The sequence below is a fragment of the Serinus canaria genome, chromosome 10, assembly GCF_022539315.1.
Source record: "Serinus canaria isolate serCan28SL12 chromosome 10, serCan2020, whole genome shotgun sequence".
In the NCBI taxonomy this organism is placed as follows: Eukaryota; Metazoa; Chordata; class Aves; order Passeriformes; family Fringillidae; genus Serinus; species Serinus canaria.
The window spans coordinates 685,528-702,979 of record NC_066324.1 but is presented as its reverse complement, the minus strand read 5'-3'; the positions used below and the strand labels follow the sequence as shown (position 1 = coordinate 702,979).

The 17,452-nt window shown below is 66.4% G+C and overlaps 2 protein-coding genes across 2 annotated transcripts; one reads left to right on the top strand and one right to left on the bottom strand.

Annotated features, from left to right (window-relative positions):
• The first annotated feature begins 5,998 nt into the window (after positions 1 to 5,998).
• SEMA4B (semaphorin 4B) lies at positions 5,999 to 13,227 on the top strand. The gene is made up of 14 exons (XM_050978591.1): positions 5,999 to 6,143; positions 8,575 to 8,735; positions 8,976 to 9,038; positions 9,158 to 9,256; positions 9,369 to 9,480; positions 9,705 to 9,821; positions 9,922 to 10,079; positions 10,264 to 10,445; positions 10,531 to 10,681; positions 10,815 to 11,025; positions 11,110 to 11,225; positions 11,366 to 11,529; positions 11,614 to 11,708; positions 11,851 to 13,227. Exons 1-14 carry the CDS (start codon positions 6,056 to 6,058, stop codon positions 12,624 to 12,626), a joined length of 2,493 nt encoding a protein of 830 aa, XP_050834548.1. The 5' UTR covers positions 5,999 to 6,055; the 3' UTR covers positions 12,627 to 13,227.
• A 1,359-nt stretch (positions 13,228 to 14,586) lies between these two features.
• Positions 14,587 to 17,421, bottom strand: CIB1 (calcium and integrin binding 1). Its single transcript, XM_050978742.1, has 7 exons — positions 17,300 to 17,421; positions 17,164 to 17,198; positions 16,611 to 16,713; positions 16,080 to 16,233; positions 15,711 to 15,829; positions 15,548 to 15,636; positions 14,587 to 15,313 (listed from the first exon to the last, which is right to left on the bottom strand). The coding sequence occupies exons 1-7, from the start codon at positions 17,348 to 17,350 to the stop codon at positions 15,292 to 15,294; spliced, it is 573 nt and encodes a 190-aa protein (XP_050834699.1). The 5' UTR covers positions 17,351 to 17,421; the 3' UTR covers positions 14,587 to 15,291.
• Positions 17,422 to 17,452: the final 31 nt, after the last annotated feature.

Genomic DNA, 17,452 nt, shown 5'->3' with positions numbered 1-17,452 from the left:
ACCCTCCTGGAACTGGGACCAAACCCTGCTGCAAATCCCCGTGTGAAACTGGGGGGGTACATGGGGCTGGGGGCATGCAGACACAGCCTGACCCTACATGGAAGCTGGCGTCCCTGCTCACGGCTGGGCTGGCGCGTGACTCGGCAGCTGGATCCAGCAGGACAAGGGCAACTGCCACTGTTCCACCAGGGACCTTCACCTCGCCTGGCCCCGCTTGGGGATGAGGAGGAGGAGGAGGACCACGACGACAACGAGGACAACTACGATGATGACAACGACGACGGGGGTGATGCACACCCGGGGCACCCCAAGAAAGTGCATGGAGTGTGCCAGGGCTGCCAGGAGGCTGCTCGGGCTGGGAATTTGTTGTCCTGCTGTCCCAGCCAAGCCGATGGCTTTTTTTAGCCACATGGGACGGGCAGAGCCTGCTCTGGGAGGAAAAACAGCCCTGTAGCTGGCAGCCCCCAGCGGAGGGGCTGGGGGAGCTGCGGCAGTCCTTGACGTCTGCTGGCTTTAACATTAACCAGAGCAGGAGCCGCGGGCCGGCACGGCCGGGGGGGCCAGCCGCGGGCCGGGCTCCGGGGTGTCCCTGCTCCCGGCGCCCAGCCCTGCTCCGGGGCTGCCGGCCGCCGCCCCAGCTGCCCCCCCAGCTGCCCTTGCCCTGGCCCGGCGGCCGGAGCCGCCCAGTGACCGCAGCGCCGGCAGGACGAGGCCAGGCCAGCGCCGGGACAGTCCCCCCGCGAGGAGGGGCCGAGGGCGGCCATGTGGCACAGGCCCAGGGCAGGCCCCACACAACGGCACCGCCCGTGCATCCCGGGCCGCGGCCCAGCCACCCTCCCGCTGTGCCGCTCCAGTGTCCCTGCTCGGCCACCCTGGGGACACAGACAGCCGGCAGGGCTGGCTGTGGGGCCGGCATCTGAGGGGGGACAGGTCCCCCAGGTCCGGGGCCCAGCCAGAGCATAAGAAGGACATGGTGTGGGGCTGTGTGTGTCTGCCCGTGGCGGGGACACCGAGGGGCTGAAGGGGCCCTGTTCCCTCGTGCTGCCCACAAATGCAAGAGCCCCCAGCACTGCTCAGAGCTGCTGGCCCGCAGGCTGGAGTGGGGCTGTGTCCCCCCTTGGGCGACCATGCAACCTCCTGGGGCTGCCAGCGTGGCCCTGCTTGGGCCCTCCTGCCCGGCCAGCACAGGCAGTGTTTCAGTGCCCGTGATCCCAGCAGCTCTGGGTACTGCTGACACCCAGCTGCCAGCCACCAAGCGTGCCACTGTGGGGACACCCACGGCCGTGCTACCCCTGAATCCCACAGAGCCCCACGTCGCCCAGACCCATGAATTACCCCAAAACTCCCCGAGATCGCTACCACCACAAGGGGGTCATAATGATGCCTGGGGCTGTGTGCACAGGCATTAGGTGTCCCCATAGCCACCCCTGTAGCAGGGACACCCAGGAAGGGCCCTCAGTGGGTGCTGCCAGCCTAACCGGGCTACCCAGTAGCCCCAAGGTGCTGGAAGCCCCTCAGTGAGCTGGGGCTGAAACACTCAGTGCTGGGCAGGACCCTTTAGGGCCGATGCCATCCCAGGAATCGTGGGGGCAGAGACAGCCCCTGCAGTTCCCGCCCCAGCAGTGGGGGTGGCTCCACGGGCAGGAGCAGCCGCCCCCGGCTCTCGCTCTCCCGGGGCCCCCTGGCGCGGGTTGGGGCCGGGCCGGGGCGGGGCGGGGCGGGCCGGCCCTTTGTTGTGCTGCGGGCGGAGCCCCCCGGAGCCGCCCCCGCGCCGCCCCGCACCGCCGGGGGGAACACCCCGGAGCCGCCCCCGCTGCCTGCGGCTCCCGCCGCGCCTCGGAGCCGCCGAGCGGGTGAGCAGCGGGGGGCACCGGGCACGGGATGGTGCGAGAGCAGCGAGTGTGCAAGGGCCGGGCGTGCCCGCGGTGCGCGTGCCCGCGGTGTGCGTGTGCGAGGGCCGGGCTCGGGCGGGTGCGCGGGCACAGGGGGTCCCCTAGGGACGGGTGCGGGGGGGCTGGGAGTGCGTGAATGTGAGAATGTGCGGGTGTGCCCGTGAGAGTGTGTGAGTGTGTGTGTGACAACGTGTGTGCATCACTGTGTGGCTCTGTGATTGTGTGACAATGTGTGAGTGACAGTGTGTGTGCGTCGTTGTGTGATTGTGTGACTGTGTGAATGACAATGTATGAGTGACAATGTGTGTGCATCGCTGTGTGTGCACCTGGGTGTGCCTGTGTGGCTGAGCCGGTGGGTGTGCCTGTGTGTGTGCATGTGTAAGTGTGTGTCTGTGTATGTCTGTGTGTCTGTGTGTGTGGGGTGCAGGCACACCGGGCCGTTCCCACAGCCTGTTCCCAGGCCAGTGTTTGCCGCCCAGGGTGTGAGCACCCCGTGACCTGTCTGCGTGTGTTTACATGTGCTGGGTGTGCGTACAGCAGGCCAAGGGTGCGGAGGCACACACAGCGCTCGGGACAGCGTCACAGCTGCTCACAGGCAGACATGTCAGAGCCCGCTCGGGACTCGGCCACTCGTGTGTGCGGCGAGTCCCGCAGGTGTGATGTGCCCTGACACCGGCGGGGTGTACACATGCTGTGTATCCCAAACATGTTGCCACAGATCTGAGGATTTGTTGGTGCCCAGGCAGCCCCTGGTCTTGGGATGCATGGAGGATTGGGGTCCCATGGGCTTTTGGGTCATCCCTTTGGGCCCTAGTGCCTGCTCCAGCTGGGTCTGGGGCTGCTTAGGGGGCTGGCACCCCCTCTGACTCCAAGGAGCACCCAAAGGGCAAGGGTAGCGAGTGTGCCACAGGAACTAGAGTGCTGTGGGGCTGGGGAGACCAGTGCTGGTTTGGGTTCTGCGGAGCGAGGACTGGCTGGGAAGGGGGCACCCATCCCTGAGCCTGGACCTCCATTCCTGCACTCCAGGGAGCTGACAAGCCTGTGCTCCGAGTCTACCACCTCGCTGCCCCCCACGGGTGCTCACTGCCTGGGGTTCCTGCTGGCTCCTCCCTGCCCTGCCCAGCAAGGAGTGGGGGCTCTATGCAGCACCCTGTGTATCCTGCAGCTCCCCAGGCAGGGGACAGATAGACTGTGGGGACACCCTGTTGTCCTCAGAGCTGACTCTGCCACCGTGCAGGAGAGGTGGGAGCAATGAGACAGGTGTGTATTGTGGCGTACCCAGTGCCCCGGGTGCAGGTGCCCTGCAGCGCCCTGCCAGGGCGAAGGGGATGCTGTGGGGCAGTGTGGGGCTGGCTGTGTGCCACCACCTGCACCCCAGCCAGGGGGTCCTGGCAGTAGGGTCTGAGCTCACGGTGGGCCAGAGAGGTGGGGGGCAGCCCAGCTTGGCCTCGTGGCAGGCCCTTGGCTCAGGCAGAGTGTCACAGCCTGTGCACGTGGAATGGGGGATGCCCCCGTGGGGAGCCCTGTCAGGCTATCAGGCCAGAGGCTGCCCCAGCCCCTCCCAGGAGCTGTCAGGATGCAGCAGAGTGCTCCAGCTGCAGCCGGGTATCCCCGCTCCGGGGAGACCCGCAGTCTGCGGGCAGCCGGCGCTGAGCAGCTGGGGCTGGAGCATCTGTGTGGCTGTGCAGGGCCCGCCGCCGCGCACTGCAGGTGTGCATGCGTGCGTGCTCACACTCCGTGCGTGTGTGTGCTCAGAGCAGGGACTGCCGGCTGCTGTCTGGCAGCTCCCAGCAGCCAGCCGAGCCGGGGGCGAGCGTGTGAGTCCCGCAAGGTGGGGAGAGCCCGGCTGTGTGGGCAGTGTGCGAGCCGGGCGCAGGTCCCTGAGCAGGGGCCGTGCTGGGGCAGGCTGCGGGGGAAGGTGGGAGCTCGTGGACAGCAGCAGCAGCAGTGGTGAGGCACACACAGCCCGTCCCGCTCTCTGCAGGCAGCAGCAGCACCCAGTTCCATTGCCACCTTCCCAGGCACCCACTGCCAGCGGGAGCGGGGTGGCAGGCGCTGCCGTGGGAATTTGGTGCAGAAACCACTGCCCCACCTGCCTGCTGACCCCAGGCCACAGGTTTTGGTGCTGCCCAAACACCCGGAGAGGTTTCCTCATTGCCAGCAGTGGGCAGGGAGGGTGGCACGGCCACCGCAGCGGTGCGTGCCAATGCCTGCAGCAGGGCGTGGGGCACGCACGGACCTGCTGGAGTGCAGAGCGGGGCAGGGTGCTGCGGTGCCCCCGGCACTGCCCCGCTGGCAGCTGCGTGGGCAGGACAGGAGATAAATGGGAGTTTGGCGTAAACAGCGCTGGCTGCCAGCAGCGCTGGAGTGGCGCTTAAAGGCACAGGCTCTGGCCTGGTTCTGCTGCCTGCTCCTGCCCTCCCTCCCTGCCTGCTCTGCCCTCTTTTTCCTCCATGCCTGCCCCTTCCCTTCCCTCCTGCTCCTGCCCTCCCTGCTCACGCCAGAGCAGCTGCCCTCCCCGCAGGGACTCCCCCGTCCTCGCTGCATGCCATCACACCAGGGTGTTGACACAACCCTACCACGGCCGTGCACAGGTGGCAGCCAGGTCCCTGGAGCCCCCCAAGATGCCGTGTGGTGGCGTGGGGCTGGGGACCATGGCTGCAGGGTGAGTGCCCTCTCACACCCTGTTCAGGGTGACGTGCTCAGCTGGGTGAGTTGAGTCCCGTCCGTCTGTGCCACTTCCCGGGCAAAGGGTGCTGCTGATAAGGCTGGGGTGGAGCTATGGGACTGTCCCAGGCCTGGGAAGGAACAGCAGGAGCAGCGGGAACAGGAAGGGAGCAAAGTCGATTTGAGGCAGAGGGGCAGCCCAGAGCTCCAGCACTGGACGTCAGGTATGACCTGTGAGTGGGCACCGTCCAGCAGTGCCAGGCGGGCAGTGTGTGGGAGTGTGGGCACGGCTGTCCCGGGAGTGTGGGCACAGTTGTCCCGGGAGTGGGGGAGCATTTCTCCTGGACAGGGGGCTCCAAGTGGGAACCACCATTGCAGTCCAGGGCTGGGACTGACCAAGAAGGAACATGGGAAGCTCTGCCCCACACCCCACACTGGGAGGGCAGCGCTGGGTCCCCTGGCCCCAGTGTGCTGCCTGGGGAATCCCTGGACCCCATCCCTCTGTACCCCTGTCCCTGTTGCCATGGCGATGTAAGGAGTTGTCATTAATAACAGTTGCGTGGGCACTGCTGGCCGGGTGGGCAGTGCTCTGAGGCTGTGGGGTTCTGAGCCCTCCCCAGAGCCCAGCCAGGGACAGGGACAGAGTCCCCCGAGGGCCAGGCACAGGATCGTGCCCAGCACTACCTGCTCAGCAGGACCCCTGGGACGGGCACAGGGGCTGGCAGGAATGTGTCACCTGCGCCGAGTGCTACCTGTGGGGACACCGGTGCCTGCCAGGTCTGTCCGTGGTGGGGCTGGCTCGGGCACCCCGTGGTACCCCAAGGCTCCCGAGGGAGGGCGGGGAGCGCTGGGCTGTGCCGACCACAGCCCCCAGCCCCAGCAGTGGGGCACAGCTGAGGGGCAAGGGGGCGGCTCTGGTCGCAGCCATGGGGCCGAGCTGTCCCCGGGACAGCTTTTTCGGGGACAGCAAGATATGCTCCCAGCCAGCCCCTCCTGGACCACCCCCGGGGTTCCGGCCCCGCCGGCTTTCCCTGCCGCGGGGGTGGAGGAGGTCGCACGGAGTCCCTGGCTGCCGCTAGCGCCGGGGACAAAGCCCCGTTCCCTCCGGACCGTGACGGCCGCGGGGCGGGGGCTGGGGCCGGGTCCCGCTGGGGCGGCGTGGGGGCGGTACCGACGGGGAACCGCCCGCCTCCTCTTCCGAGCGGCCCACCCCGCCCGGGACACCGGCGGGGCTGGGGGCTGAGCGGATCGGTGCGGCCGGGAACGGCTGGGTACGGCTCGGGAACAGGTCAGTAGGGCTCGGGCGGGGCCGGTTCGGTCCGGCCGGGCGGGGCTCTGCCCGTGGCTGTACGCCCGGTGCCGAGGGGCGGAGCGGGGCGGGGGCCGCGCCGTGCCGTGCCGTGCCGTACCCAGCCGCTGAGCCCCTTCTCTCCCCGCAGGTCTGCAGCGCCCGGGCGGCTTCGCGGCCGCGGCGGAGCCCCGCGGCTCGGTCCGGGATGGCGGCGCGGCCGGTGCTGCCGGTCCTGGCGGCGCTGCTGTTCTCGGCGGCTCCGGAGCCTGTCCCGCGGGTCAGCCTGCCCTACGGTGAGTGTCCGCTGGCCTTCGGTGGGTGAGGATCCGCCGGCACCGGGGAGGGGAGGCCGCCCCCGCCGAGGGCTCCGGCTGGCGTCTCAACCAGGGCGGCGGAGCGTCGCGCGTCCCCCCGGGCTTTGTACACCGCGTGGACACGCCGTGTGACAGCCCCGCCAGCTCCCCGGGACACGGGGAGCCCTCTGTCAGTGGGACATGGAGCAGGGGCTGGGGCAGAGCCCCGGGGTTGCTGCGGGGTGTAGGGCCGCGCAGCCCCCGTGCAGACCCGCACCGGGGGTGGCTGTGCTGGGGGCACCCGGGACCACTTGTGCCCCGCGAGCAGGGCTGCGGTGGCGGCCGTGTTCCGTACCAGATGGGGCGGGCTGAGCCGGCCGGGACACTCTGCCCGTGGGCTCCCTCCCTGCTCAGTGTGTCGCTGCGGTGGGGGGCACGCCACAGCCCCTTTCTGTGCCGTGCTCAGCTCCGGACACCTCTGAGCCCCTCGGCAGGCACTTGTCAGCTGCATGGCCCGAGTGCTGGGGCTGCACTGGTCAGGGGCCAGGAAGGATATCCGGGAGGGTGCTAGGCCAGGCAGAACTGTAACAAGTGGGGGGCCTGGCTGCAGCCCCCTCCTGCCCTGCAGAGCCCCCCAGCAGCTGGCACAGGCTGGGCGAGCCGTGGGGCACGCTGCTCGGGCTCAGCCCTGGCAGCTGTGCCGTGCGGGGGAGCCACCCACGGCTGTGCTGCCAGAAGGTGGCTGGATCCAGCTGCTGCCGGCCAGTAAAGCCCATCCCGTCCTGTGCTGGGAGGGTGCCGTGGTTTGGGCAGCTGCAAGCACTCCCTGGCTCAGCGTACTGCAGCTCACTGGTGTAGATGTGGCCCCACCACATGCTCCCATGACCGCTGGCCACGGCCGTGGTGGCTCCAGCAGATGTGGGACCTGCTGAGCTGGACAGGAGGCTGGGACCCAGTGAGACAACCAGCTCGGCATCATGCCACGCTGTGCTGTGCCATGTTGAGCCACGCTGCCTGGCCCTGCCTGCACAGACCGGTTCTGCCCTGTGCTCTGCACACCTGTGGGAGCTGTGGGGCTGTAGCCACTGGCAATGCCTGGGGATCCCGGCCTGGACCCCAGCGAGGCGGGGGAGCTGGGAGGGGAGCATGGCCAGTGGCCGGTGTGTGTCCGGTGGTGGCTCCCATGGAGCTGGCCGCGTGGGGCTGCGGTCTGTGGGAGGGAGGAGCTGGGAGCTGCTCCCCTGGGAGCACTGGATGTGCCTGCAGCAGGTTTGTCTGGAAGAAGCAGGTCTTGTCCTGACAGGTCCCTGGCAGTCACACCAACAGCTAGCTCCCCATGTCGGCGCAGCTCTGCAAGGCACAGGGGCCCTGTTGCCCCTCTGCTGCCGTGCCCACCTCGGGTGGCAGCACCCTGCCATTAGGGTGCAGGGCCCTTCACAGGAGGATGCCCTGGGGCATCAGCTTCCTCCTCTCTGCACCACTGTGGAGAGCTGGGCTGGTGCTGGGACCAGCTGAGCCCCCCGGAATAGGGGAGATGCTGCCCCATCTAGAGGCACCTGGGGTTTGTGGAGCAATGGGAGGCGAGAGCCACCAGGGTCCCACCCCACAGCACCATTGCCCCACAGCTCCTCGATCCCTCACATTGGCTCTCACCAGGCAGGGCCTGGCAGGAGCACTGGGGTTTTCCTGGTGGGGCTCTGGGAGCAGGCAGGGGGTTGGAGGAGGTCAGAGAGTCCCCAGAGGGTCAGGGAGTTGGCAGCATGAGTCAGCCCGACGTGTCCTGCTCACACAGCCAGGCCCATCTGATTCAGAGCGGCAGTAGGAGAGGAAGGGCTTCCGGGGCCAGGCCACCCACGCGGGACAGGACGGCATGGGACGGGACAGGACGGGCGCTCCCTGACTCAGCATGGACTCAGCATGGTCACTGGCCTGTGTCCGGCATGGGCTGAGCCCCATGGGCCAGTGTGGGCAGCAGCGGGCTGAGCCCCACGTCCAGCACGGGGCTGAGCTCTGTGTCTGGCAGAGGCTGAGCCCTGCGGGCTGGGGCACGAGGATACTCCCAGCACTCATCTCCCCCTGCTGTGAGGCTAGGGTCCTGTGGGCCTGGGTTGTGCTGAGCCTCTCATGCTGCAGGGCTGAGCTCCAGGGCTGGACGTGGCTGGACATCTGCCCCAGTGCTAGGCAGGCCTGTTGTGGCATCCTCAGGGCCAGGATGCAGCTGTGCCTCGTGGTGACCTCGGGCACTAGCACAGCCCTGCACAGTTCACTGCGGTGTGTCTGGCAGTGTGAGCAGAGCTGGATCTGGCCCTGGCTGCTCCTGGGTGGGTGGCATGGCTGTGGTGCTGGGCACAGGGGCCAGGAGCAGCCGTAGTGCAGGGTCCTGGGGTCAGGTGCCAGCGCAAGGCTGATGCCTGTCACTCTTGCCCCACAGACTCGGCTGAGAGAGTAGTGCGGCGCTTTGAGGCACCTGGAGTGTCCAACTACACGGCCCTGCTGCTGAGCCCAGATGGTGGGACCCTCTACCTGGGGGCACGAGAGCTGCTCCTCACCCTCAACACCAGCAACTTTCAGCCCAGCTCCCCAGTTCGTAGGGTGAGCCCAGGGATGGGCTGGGTGGCTCTTGGGGAGGGAGGGGGCACCCAGCTGGAGTGAAGGGGATCTGCTCCCCACCAGCATTTGGGTCTGTGTGAGCCATCGTGCATTCAGGAGCAACTGCCCCAGAGCAGGATGTTTGAGGTGGGAGGATGTGGTTGCTATGAACAAGCCCAAGGAGGGTGTGAGTTGACCAGCCAGGGACAGGGGGGGCTCGCAGTGACTGTCCCTTCCCCACAGCTCCTGTGGAGTGCAGATGAGGAGAAGAAGAGGCAGTGTGTGTTCAAGGGCAAGGACCCCCAGGTGAGCCCATTGCCGGCAGCCATTGGGGGCAGTGGTGGGTGTGGGCAGTGCCCTGTGAAGGGTAGGTGTGGGTGAGACAGCTGGGCCAAGGGCTGAGCTGTGTCCTCTGACCTCCACAGAGGGACTGTCACAATTACATCAAGCTGCTGCTGCAGCTGAACAGCACCCACCTGTACACCTGTGGGACCTGCGCCTTCAGCCCAGCCTGCGCCTACATTGTGAGTACAGGAACAGGGTCCCCTGCAGGTCCCCCCGTGCCATCAGGGCCCTGCAGTGGGCTCCTTGGCACTGGGACAAGTGCTGCTGGCTCACAGCCTCCTCCTGCTGCAGAACGTGCAGCACTTCAGCCTGGAGCGGGACGCGTCGGGGAAGGTGGTGCTGGAGGACGGGAAGGGACGCTGCCCCTTTGACCCTGAGTACCGCTCCACAGCTGTCATGGTCGGTAAGGCACGACACCCTGGGGCCCTCGCCCTTCCTCCCTGTGCCACCCTGGAGCCCACACCCTCCCTGCAGTGCCCTGGGACCTTTGCCCTTCTCCCCTTGCCTCCCCCTCCCTGCGTCTGCCCGGCCAAGCCGAGCCAAGGCCCGGCTATCTCAGGCCCCAGCAGGATGCAGGGCCGTGCTGGTGGCGCGTGGCGGGTCCCAGCAGGAACATGTCTTTGGCAGACGGCGAGCTCTACGCCGGGACTGTCAGCAACTTCCAGGGCAATGAGCCTACCATCTCCCGCAGCCAGGAGAGCCGCATCGCCCTCAAGACCGAGAACTCCCTCAACTGGCTGCAAGGTGAGTGCCGGGGCTGGCACGGCTGCTCAGGGTCCCTCTCCCCTGCAGCGTGAGAGGCAAGGGATGGGGCCAGAAGTGCTGAAGGTGCTTGTGCTCCCAGACCCAGCGTTCGTGGGCTCAGCCTACCTGCGGGAGAGCCTCCCTGCCGGCAACCCTGAGGGTGATGACGACAAGGTCTACTTCTTCTTCAGCGAGACCGGGAAGGAATTTGACTATTTTGAGAACACCATTGTATCCCGCATTGCACGTGTGTGCAAGGTGGGCATAAGGCAGCAGGGGTGGGTGGGGGCCGTGCCTGAGGTGTGACTCACTGCTGGGGTGGGGGGATGTGGGGCCATCCTGCATATCTCCACCCCCAGTGCCTGGACACCCGCTCTGTTCACTCAGTGTGTGGGGTGCCCTGTAGCCACGGCGTCACACCCTGACCCGCTGTGCCACGCAGGGGGACCAGGGCGGTGAGCGCGTGCTGCAGCGGCGCTGGACAACCTTCCTGAAGGCACAGCTGCTCTGCTCACACCCTGAGGATGGGTTCCCCTTCAACGTGCTGCAGGACATCTTTGTGCTCACCCCGGGTGAGCTGCGCTGGAGGGAGACGCTCTTCTACGGTGTCTTCACCTCGCAGTGGTGAGTGGTGGGGACCCAGGGCAGCCCAGGAGGTTTGGCAGAGCCAGGCCCTGATCTTGCTGTGGGCTCTGCCTGTCCTCACCAGGAACAAGGGCGGACTGGGCAGCTCGGCCGTCTGCGCCTTCCCCATGCGCAGCGTGCAGCGAGCCTTCGGCGGGCTCTACAAGGAGGTGAACCGCGAAACGCAGCAGTGGTACACGGACACCAGCCCCGTGCCGGAGCCTCGGCCAGGCATGGTAGGTGGCCCCTTGGCACCTGCCTGAGCACAGACACAGCACTGCCCTGTTGCTCTACTGGTCCCAATGGCTGCCACAACATGGTACCCAGGCACTTCCCCAAGCCCTTCTGAGCCCCTTCCTTTCCCTGCAGTGCATCACCAGCCACACACGGCACCTGAAGATCAATTCATCGCTGCAGATGCCAGATCGGGTGCTGAACTTTATCAAGGACCACTTCCTGATGGACAGCCCGGTGCGCAGCCAGCCGCTGCTGCTGCAGAGCCAGCGGCGCTACCAGCAGATCGGCGTGCACCGTGCGCCCGGCCTGCATGGCACCTACGATGTCCTCTTCCTGGGCACGGGTGGGTGCAGGCGGCTGTGGCGGGGCAGGCTGTGTGCCCTGCACCCCGGCCCTGCTCAGCACAGCCCCTCTGTTTGCATTGCAGACGACGGGCGGCTGCACAAGGCTGTGCGGGTGAACCACGGTGTGCACATCATTGAGGAGATCCGCCTCTTCCCTGACGGGCAGCCCATTCTCCAGCTGCTGCTGGACCAGGACCAGGCAGGAGCCAGGGCGAGGGGGGCACTGGGGACTCAGCCTGCTTGGGGCAGGTCCTGTTTGTGGGCTGGGGGACAGAGACCTCGGAAGGCAGGGGTGTGCAGGAGCCCGCCCCACTGACCCCAGCGTGTCCCCTCCCGCAGGGCCTTGTCTACGCAGCCACCTACACAGCAGTGGCCCAGGTGCCCTTTGCCAACTGCAGCCTGTACCGCAGCTGTGGGGAATGTGTGCTGGCACGGGACCCCTTCTGCGCCTGGAGCCGGGGTGCCTGCCGCAGGCTCACCCCACATCCTCCGGCACACCCACAGTAAGTGCTGCACCCTCTGTCTTCCCCCTCCACCCCTGCCTGGCCTCAGTGAGGCCCACTGCCCTGGCCTCACTCTGTTCCCAGGCTCTGGGCACAGGACATCGAGGATGCCAACACGGAGCGGCTCTGCCAGCCGGTCAACGCCTCCCAGCCCCGTCCCCGCATCCTCCTGCCCCCAGGTGAGCTCCTGCTGGTGCTGCTGTGTGGGTGCGTGTCCCAGGGACTCCCCCACATCCCAGACTCCTGCTCCACCGTGCTCCCATCAGCCCCTGCTCACAGCTGGGGTCCCCTCGCTGATGTTCCCATGGGTTCTCTCTGCAGCCTCCGGCTCCCCGTGCCAGCAGATCCAGCTCCCTCCCAACGCAGTGCGGCCACTGCCGTGCCGGCTGCTCTCCAACCTGGCCTCGCGGCGCTGGCTGCACAACGGGGCCCCTGTCAACGCCTCCTACCTGGTGCTGCCTGACGGGGCCCTCATTCTGGTGGGCAGCCCGGAGCGTGCAGGCACCTACGAGTGCTGGTCGCTGGAGGAGGGCTTCCGCAAGCTGATGGCCAGCTACTGTGTGGGCGTGCAAGAAGCAGCCCTCGGGCCAGCAGACTCTGGCAGGAAGGTGGCTGCTGGCCGTGACGCCCTGGAGACGGTCAGCACATCGCGGAGCACCTCAGCGGTGGGCAGTGCCGCAGCACGGCTGGACGGCAAGACCTACTGGACCGAGTTCCTGGTGATGTGTGTGCTCTTTGCCGCTGCCGTCCTCGTGCTGGCCTTCTTTGTGCTGCACCGGCACCGTGATGGCATGAAGGCCTTGCTGGAGCCCGGCGACCCCAGCAGGCACCAGAAGCCACCCCGCAAGCCAGTGGAGAGCCTGCCCCTGAATGGCAGCAGCCTGCCCAGCACAGCTCCTGAGCACAAGGGCTACCAGGCCCTGCAGGACAACTACATCGTCAGTACCCCCGTGCATGAGCCCCCAGGACCCCCACGCACCTTCTCTGAGTCAGAGAAGAGGCCTCTCCACGTCCGTGACAGCTTTGTGGAGGTGTCTCCTGCCTGCCAAAGACCCCGGGTGCGCCTGGGCTCCGAGATCCAGGACTCGGTGGTGTGACGGGGATGAGAGCTGAGCCTTCACTCACGGCTGCCTCTGCTCTGCTGAGCCTCGCTGGACCATGCACCACTGCCAGGGTCCGTGTTGTCTGTGTGTGCATGCCCAGAGCCTGGCACCCACCCTCTGCGGCAGCGCCCACCAGCCAGTGGGGCCTAGAGCCTGGCGGGCTCCCTGGCATCACCTCGGTACTTGTGGGTGTGAGGGGTGCCTCATGCCTTCCAGGGTCCTGCAGGACGGCTCCAGCCTGGCGTCCCTGCTGCCGGGAAGGACACGGTTCCTGGCTCAGGCTGCTGGTGCCAGGCCCTGAGCCCCTCTATGCAGAGGGCAGGAGGGGGCGACTGCAGACCCCTCGTGCCCCAACTCACTGTGACGCCCCGCTGGGGACCAGGGCCACGCGTGCGGCTGGGCAGCACCAGCCCCGCGGCATGTGCTGTGTGTCTGTGCTTGGTTCGTTTTTAATATGTGGAAAATGTGAATTGTGTCTGGGGAAGGGGAGCTGGGAGCAGCTTTCCCTGCGCTGGGTGGGCAGGGACACACCCGCGGCCCCACGTGCGTGTGCGGAAACGTCTCTTGTTTTTATATAAAGTCCTTCAGACACGTGTGTGCGGCAGGGCTCAGTGCCTTCCGGGGCCAGAACCGTCCCAGCTGGCCCTGTGGAGAGCAGCCTCGTCTGACTCCCACTGCAGTCCGAGGAACATCTGCCGATGCCTTCAGAGGGAGCAGAGGGCTGTGCTGGCCATCAGCTCTGTGGAGTCCCCTCCTCGTGTGCTTGGCTGAGCACTGGGCCAGGGCACGCGGGGCCCTGCAGGGACAGTGGCTGTGTCCCTGTGACCTACTGGCAGGCTGTGACTCGGGCAGCCCCGGGCTGTCCTGGGGCCATGCCTGGAGGTCCGAGCCGTGGCAATGTGGTGCAGGCAGAGCAGGGAGGCCCTGTGGTGGGGGAGCACAGAGCAGTGGGTTGATGCCATCCTGGCACCATGAGAAACAGAAGGCAGAGGTGACCAGGATTAAGAAAATTTGGGGCCTGGGGCTGGGAAAAGGGCAGCCCGCTTCCCAGGACCATAGTGTTGTGCTGCATGTGGGACCCACTGCCCATGCAGGGAGCATCTTTGTCCCCATCCCACCCTGCTGTGGGCTGACCCTGGACACTTTGCCAGCAGGACCTGACTCTGTGGAGGCTGAGGGCGAGGCCTGGGATTGCAGCCAGTGCTGGTTTTGAGCCCTCACACAACTGGGAAGCACCGTCAGTGCCAGCACAGGGCTGGGGGAAGTGGTGAGCTCCACAGAGAGATGGCGTGTCCAGGCAGGATTCCCCCGAGGGACCAGCACTGCCTTGCTCCCAGCTGGACCCATGCGCTGAACTTCCTGCACAGCCTGTTCTGGGACATCAAAAAAGCCACTGGAGGCATTGGCTGGTGAGCTGCCAACAGACACAGCCCTGGGGCTGTAGGGGCACAGGCCTCAGCAGGCAGATACTGTCAGCACCGTGGGGCAGTGAGCTGGAAGGGCTGGCAGCACCAGGAGCAGCAGCCACCGTGTGAGAAACAGCCACGCCAGAGCCCTGAGAGCCATCATCTGCTCTGCCCCAGCACGGGGCTCTGCGCGGCCACCCAGGCCCCACACCAGTCCTGGCAGGGCTGCTGGCTGCAGGCCAGGGCAGAGGATCCTGAGCAAGGACAAAGGACCCTGCTGCTGCTGCCCACAGTGACGGTGCCCCTCACTGCCCAGGGCTCCCCTCAGTGCCCTGGCCTGAGCGCTGAGCTCTCTGTGCTGCCCAGAAGGACCCCAGTGTGGAGGAGGGAGGGAAGGAGGTGGCCCTGGAAAGGGCTGTTGTGGAGGAGGATGTGGAACCCATCACTGGAGTGGCGGCTGGCGCACAAGCAGAGAGGGCTGGCAGGAGCCCATGTCCCCAACACCCTGGTGGCACCCGTCCCACAGCCAGACAAAGGCAGCAAAGAGCAAGGGTGAAACCAGAGCCCTTTAATTGTGTCCTCACAGGGACTGGGGGAGGAGAGGCCAGGACAGCAGAGCAGCTGCTGTGCTGGAGCCAGAAGAGGGCAAAGATAGAAAGGGAGGAGGAAGAGTGCAGGCTCTAAGCACAGCCGTGGGGGGACAGCTCTGCTCTGGGGTGGCACCTGTACAGTGTCTCTTGGGTAACTGCTAACTGACAGAGAAAGCACCCCCATTTGGGTTATTGCTTGTGAAAAATGATCCACTTTCTGGTTATTGCTCAGAGAAATGGATCCCTGTGGCAGCAGGCAGACTCCCAGAAATACAGGAGAGGCAAGAAGAGGCTGGCAGGGGAGGCAGCTCCCTGCCTGCTGCTGGAAGGCACAATGTAGGAATTGGTCCTGAGGGCAGAGAGGGGCTCTGCTAGTGCAGAGTAGCCCCAGGCAGGAGCAGAGCTGCCCTTGGAATGCATAGGGATTCAAATTCTAGTGCTAGGACAGCAGAGGGGCCGCAGGAGAGGCAGATTCCTGGGACTCCCTGCCACCAAGCAGGCACCTGAGAGGGGAGCAGGAGGAGTTCCTGCCCAAGGCATTGCAGCACAGCCTGGCCACTGAGGGGCCGGGCCTGTGCTCCCTGAAAGAGGAAATGGCTGAGCCCACAAAGAGCTGCAGGTACTGGAGGAGTGCTGGAGGAGTGCTGCTGGACAGCCAGAGGCTCACAGGACAATCTTGAAGGAGCTGCAAGAGATATGACAGGATTTGCACCTGCTTGCTAGGTGCCACAGAGCGTTTACAAGCACCCAGCGCTGCAGGGACAGAATCCCCATGTGGGGGAGGCTCTGCAGAGCCAGCAGGGGATGCTGAGCCCTGTGCCAGTACGGAATACTTGGCACAGGGCAGCTCTGCCCCACTCGGTGCCAGCCGAGTAATGAGGGTGATGAGCCCCCAGCCAGCCTCTGGGGACCCCCGCACCTGGCAAAGTCCGGGGAGCGGGACACAACGTGCTGGAACTCGGAGAGATTGATGGTGCCGTCCTTGTCGATGTCGGACTCCTCCAGGATCTGTGGGGGAAGGTGAGCAGTGAGCTCTGTGCCTGGGGCTCTGCAGTGCCCGTGCCCTGGCCAGCGAGCCTCACATTTTGGATGAGCTGCTCCATCTCTGCGCTGCTCAGCCGGGACTCCTCGCCTTGCCCTGTCAGGCAGTTCACCAGTTGCTCCAGGTCCTTCCTGTCCAGAATCCCATCGTTATCAAAGTCTGTGGGGACAGACAAGGTAGGTTTTGGCTGGGCCACAGTGACCCCAGAGAGCCACAGGCACCAGCACTGCACCACTCCATGCACCTCACCATGCCAAACCAGCTGTTCCCACAGGGAGTTCCTAAAGCCACCATCCCCACGGGGTGCTCCAGGGGCACTGCCAACCCTCCTGAACATCAGCTCATCACCCTGCTCCTGCTTCCTCAAGGTGCAGGGTTCCCAGAACACAGCACCTGTCCCCAGCCTTACCAAAGATGCGGAATGCATAGTGGGATTTGATGTCAGAGGTGGCAGAATCGCTGAAGACACTCAGCATGTCAAGGAAGTCTTCAAAGGACATGCTGTCATCCCCGGTCTCTGAGGTTGAGAACACGTGGCAGATGCGGTGCTGGAAGGGGTTTGCCTGTAGATATGGGAATGGCTCAGGCAGGGCTGGGTCATGCTGGCCCCATCAGGCACACCTTGGCTGTGGCTGCAGGTGAGCAGGTGCCCTGCTCTGCCACTGCTCCATCACCCATGGCACGGTCAAACCTGTCCTGTGTGCCTCGGGGTGCAGCCCCAAGCAGCAGGGATAAGCAGGGTCCCCTGTGGCACAGCAGGAACCCCCAGGATCCTGCACAGCAGGGACCCTTGGGAGCCTCCATGGCACAGCAGGCATCCCTGGGATCCTCACTTGCTTGGTGAGGACAAGGAAGCTCTTTACTGGCACAACGAGGTCATGCTGGGTGCAGGGGACCCTAACCCGGAGCAGCAGTGTTCCGTGTGTGCCAGACACCATACCCGCAGCTCAGGCAGCGTCAGGATCTGGCTCTTGGGGACCCGCGCGGAGCAGGCATTCTCCCTCTCCTCCTTTGGCAGCAGTTCACTGAACCTCCTGTAGGCACTTTAAGAGGCAAGAAAGAGAGCGGCTCTATGGTGCGAGCGGGAGGCAGCAGCCCGTCCGGCACCGGCCGCGCTCTCCAGGGCGGCGCGGCCCGTTCCCACCGCTCCTGCCAGCCCTGCCGGGCCGGGCCGGGCCGAACCGGGCTCCCACCGCGAGAGGATCCGGTCTGGCTGCTGCCCACCCGGCTCCGGGACTTCTGGAGGGTCACCGCGGCTCGGGCCGGCCCCAGCCCCAGCCCCGCGGGTCAGGGCGTCACCGGCAGCACCCGCGGACCTTGGTCCCGTCACAACCGGCTCCTAGGGAGTGCCACCGGCACCTCCCGGCCCAGCTGGGCGGAATGGGAGCCCCGGGGGGGGGGGGGGGGGGGGCTCTCCGTGCCCCGCAGCAGAGCCTGAAGCCCCGCGGGACCGGGCTGGCATGGCTGGGGGGCACACACACGGCCGTACTTACAGCAAGATCTCCTGCTTGCTCAGGAACGTCAGCTCCTGCGGGGACAGCACGGGTCAGCACCGGCACCGGGGCCAAGGCCTGAGCCAGGGCACCCGAGCCGGGCTCTGCAGGCGGCCCTGAGCCCCGGTGTCGGTACCTGGTACTCTCCCAGCAGGTCCCGCGGGATCAGGCTGGCCGAGCCGCCCATGGCGCCGCTTCCCTGCGCACCGGCCCCGCCCGCCGCGGCAGCCGCCCGCCCCGGGAGGGGCAAACGCGCACGTACAGCCAGCCCCGCCCGCCGGACACACGG

What these genes read in the sequence shown, in the direction of transcription:
- SEMA4B (XM_050978591.1), top strand. Translation starts at nt 6,056, where the DNA reads ATGGCGGCGCGGCCGGTGCTGCCGGTCCTGGCGGCGCTGCTGTTCTCG. An exon ending in GCATTGCACGTGTGTGCAAG is followed by an intron (nt 10,080 to 10,263) that starts GTGGGCATAAGG and finishes TGTGCCACGCAG; the next exon opens with GGGGACCAGGGCGGTGAGCG. An exon ending in TGTCCTCTTCCTGGGCACGG is followed by an intron (nt 11,026 to 11,109) that starts GTGGGTGCAGGC and finishes TTTGCATTGCAG; the next exon opens with ACGACGGGCGGCTGCACAAG.
- CIB1 (XM_050978742.1), bottom strand. Translation starts at nt 17,350, where the DNA reads ATGGGCGGCTCGGCCAGCCTGATCCCGCGGGACCTGCTGGGAGAGTAC. An exon ending in TGGAGCAGCTCATCCAAAAT is followed by an intron (nt 15,637 to 15,710) that starts GTGAGGCTCGCT and finishes CTTCCCCCACAG; the next exon opens with ATCCTGGAGGAGTCCGACAT. An exon ending in CGCTCCCCGGACTTTGCCAG is followed by an intron (nt 15,314 to 15,547) that starts GTGCGGGGGTCC and finishes TATCTCTTGCAG; the next exon opens with CTCCTTCAAGATTGTCCTGT.